This window comes from Echinops telfairi, unplaced genomic scaffold (assembly GCF_000313985.2).
Source record: "Echinops telfairi isolate 266 unplaced genomic scaffold, ASM31398v2 ScPeMD7_56;HRSCAF=191, whole genome shotgun sequence".
In the NCBI taxonomy this organism is placed as follows: domain Eukaryota; kingdom Metazoa; phylum Chordata; class Mammalia; order Afrosoricida; family Tenrecidae; genus Echinops; species Echinops telfairi.
The window spans coordinates 15,292-18,175 of NW_022103954.1; the positions used below are offsets into that span (position 1 = coordinate 15,292).

Here is a 2,884-nt window from a genome sequence, read left to right on the forward strand (position 1 = left end):
TAGGTCTGAAAGGGAACAGTCTCACTCCTTCAAAGATGTCAAACTTGTGGCACGGGAGTGAAACACATTTCTTTGGGGAAGGGTTAGAGATGAAGACCCCATGTGGAGCGCTGAGACTTTGTGGAGGATGTGCCAAGACCTTCATTTTGTTCTTTTTCTTACACAGCGGCATCTTTTCATTTTGTAGCCATACTTCTGACTTACAACCTTGACTCGGTGACGATGTTTCCTCGTGTTGTTCAATCTACAACGTTTCTTTTCTAACTTTCCCTCATTCCTTTTCTCCCATTCCATTAGGCCCAGCGAATCACTGAGGAATGTTTGGGCTCTATTCCTTGCCTATTTCTTCAAAGAGAATTCCTAGATCTCATGATCCACCGATGGAGCATGTGAAATACTGTTCCTTACACTTGATTTCATTTTTCATGTCTTTCAATCACGGTCCAGGGTCACTGTTCTCCCCCTAGCCCCTCATAAATGTCTCCATGAGCAGCCACCACCGGGACAGCCCTGTCCACCGCATGCAGCTGGGCCCTCTCCAGGTACTGCATGTCCCTGAGGCACAACAATTGGGATGCCACCTCTATTGGTAAAATGTTTAATGAAGTCAGTGCACATGTACAAAACATGAGCATGTACACACAAAACACCTGGCCCCACTCAGTTGATCAAGTGCAGACTTTACGTTGGAGACGTTAAGAGGGGGGATTTTCGCAGTTTTGAACCTTTATAGACCATTTGATGTGTGTTCCCGACAGCATATGTACTGTGTCAATTTTTAAATAGCACTTTCCCGGATGCGAGGCTAGTTATCGAAACTAGGGTTAAAAAATTTATTAACATTTATTAGGCATCATCCTAATAAAACAGCTGCATAGGGATGTGTTTACTTCTCCCAAAGGCACAAATTCTAATCAAACCTTCTTTCCTAAAGTATCTGTGCACTGTGAATTTTCATGTGCACTGAGATCAGAACAATGACAAAATGTTTTGCCACATTCCTAAGGCCTCCCCCCACTGTACAAGAGGCTGTGGTGACTGAGCATGGTTTCCAAAACCCTTAAGAGTGATAAGAGCCCCCTTCACTTGAGTTCTCGTGCATTTAGCAAGGTATGAAGACCGAGAAAATGCTTTCTTATGTTTCCACTGTGAATTACACACTGCATGAGGGATGAGGAAAGACGTTGCCACACTCCTTACATTCATAAGATCTATCAACGCTGATTTCTATGTTAAATGAAGGTTGAGGCATGACTAAAGACTTTGTAACCTTTCTTAGTTCCACAAGGTTTCTATCTACCGTAAATCCTGAATCTCCGCATGTTTGGTGAGGTGGGATGGTTGACTAAATGCTTTCCCATATAAGTGTCCTCTCCATTGTGACGTCTGAGTCTAGCAAGGGATGAGAATTACTTAAAGCCCTCACCACAATCCTTGCATTCATAAGGCCTCTGTCCACTGGGAATTCTCATGTCCAGTGAGGGATGAGCAGTAAAGCCTTTGTCATTCTTTACATTCATAAGGCCTCTCCACTGTGAATTCTCATATGTGTAGTGAGGGACGAACCGTAATTAAAGCCTGTGCCACACTCCTCACATTCATAAGGCCTTTCTCCACTGTGAATTCTCCCATGTGTAGTGAGGGATGAGAGCTGTTTAAAACCTTTGCCACACTCCTTACACAAATACGGCTGCTCTCCACTGTGAACTCTCCTATGTTCAGTGAGGGTTGAGGAGTGGGCAAAGGCTTTGCCACACACCTTACAGTCATAAGGCTTCTCTCCACTGTGTGTTCTCCTGTGTGAAAAAAGGCCTGAGTTAGCAGTGAAGGCTTTGCCACAGTCCTTACACTCATAAGGCCTCTCTCCACTGTGAGTCCTACTATGTTTGAGGAGTAATGAGGAGCAAGTAAACGCTCTGCCACACTCCTTACACTCATAAGGCTTCTCTCCACTGTGTTTTCTGCCATGTATAGTGAGGGATGAGAGGTGCTTAAAACCTTTGCCACACTCCTTACATTCATACGGCTTGTCCCCACTGTGAATTTTCCTATGTTGAGTGAGGCTTGAGGAGCGAGTAAAGGCTTTCCCACACACTTTACATTCATAAGGTTTCTCTCCACTGTGAGTTCTCCTATGTGAAAAAAGGTGTGAGTTATTAGTGAAGGCTTTGCCACAGTCCTTACACTCATAAGGCCTCTCTCCACTGTGAGTCCTACTATGTTGAAGGAGTACTGAGGAGCAAGTAAACGCTTTGCCACACTCCTTACACTCATAAGGCTTCTCTCCACTGTGTTTTCTGCCATGTGTAGTGAGGGATGAGAGATACTTAAAACCTTTGCCACACTCCTTACATTCATACGGCTTGTCCCCACTGTGAATTTTCCTATGTTGAGTGAGGCTTGAGGAATGACTAAAAGCTTTGCCACATTCGTTACATTCATAAGGCTTCTCTCCACTGTGAGTTCTCCGATGTGAAATAAGGTGTGAGTGATCAGTAAAGGCTTTGCCACAGTCCTTACACTCATAAGGCCTCTCTCCACTGTGAGTCCTACTATGTTTGAGGAGTATTGAGGAGCAAGTAAACGCTTTGCCACACTCCTTACACTCATAAGGCTTCTCTCCACTGTGTTTTCTGCCATGCATGGTGAGGGATGAGAGGTGCTTAAAACCTTTGCCACACTCCTTACATGCATAAGGCTTGTCCCCACTGTGAATCCTTCTATGTTGAGTGAGGCTTGAGGATTGAGTAAAGGCTTTGCCACATTCATTACATTCATAAGGCTTCTCTCCACTGTGTATTCTCTGATGTAAAGTAAGGCTTGAGTGATAAGTAAAGGCTTTGCCACACTCCTTACACTCATAAGGCCTCTCTCCACTGTGAGT

General features: G+C 44.5%; 1 protein-coding gene across 7 annotated transcripts in view; it reads right to left on the reverse strand.

Annotated features, from left to right (window-relative positions):
- Positions 1 to 584: 584 nt before the first annotated feature.
- The window catches only part of LOC123521755 (zinc finger protein 883-like), a 56,201-nt gene continuing 53,901 nt past the window's right edge, over positions 585 to 2,884 (reverse strand). For all 7 annotated transcript variants that reach the window (XM_045290809.1, XM_045290805.1, XM_045290804.1 and 4 more), the window contains one exon: positions 585 to 2,783. In XM_045290809.1, coding sequence (XP_045146744.1) covers positions 1,517 to 2,783 — 1,267 coding nt within the window. In that variant the 3' untranslated portion in view covers positions 585 to 1,516. The remainder of the gene's footprint in view (positions 2,784 to 2,884) is intronic.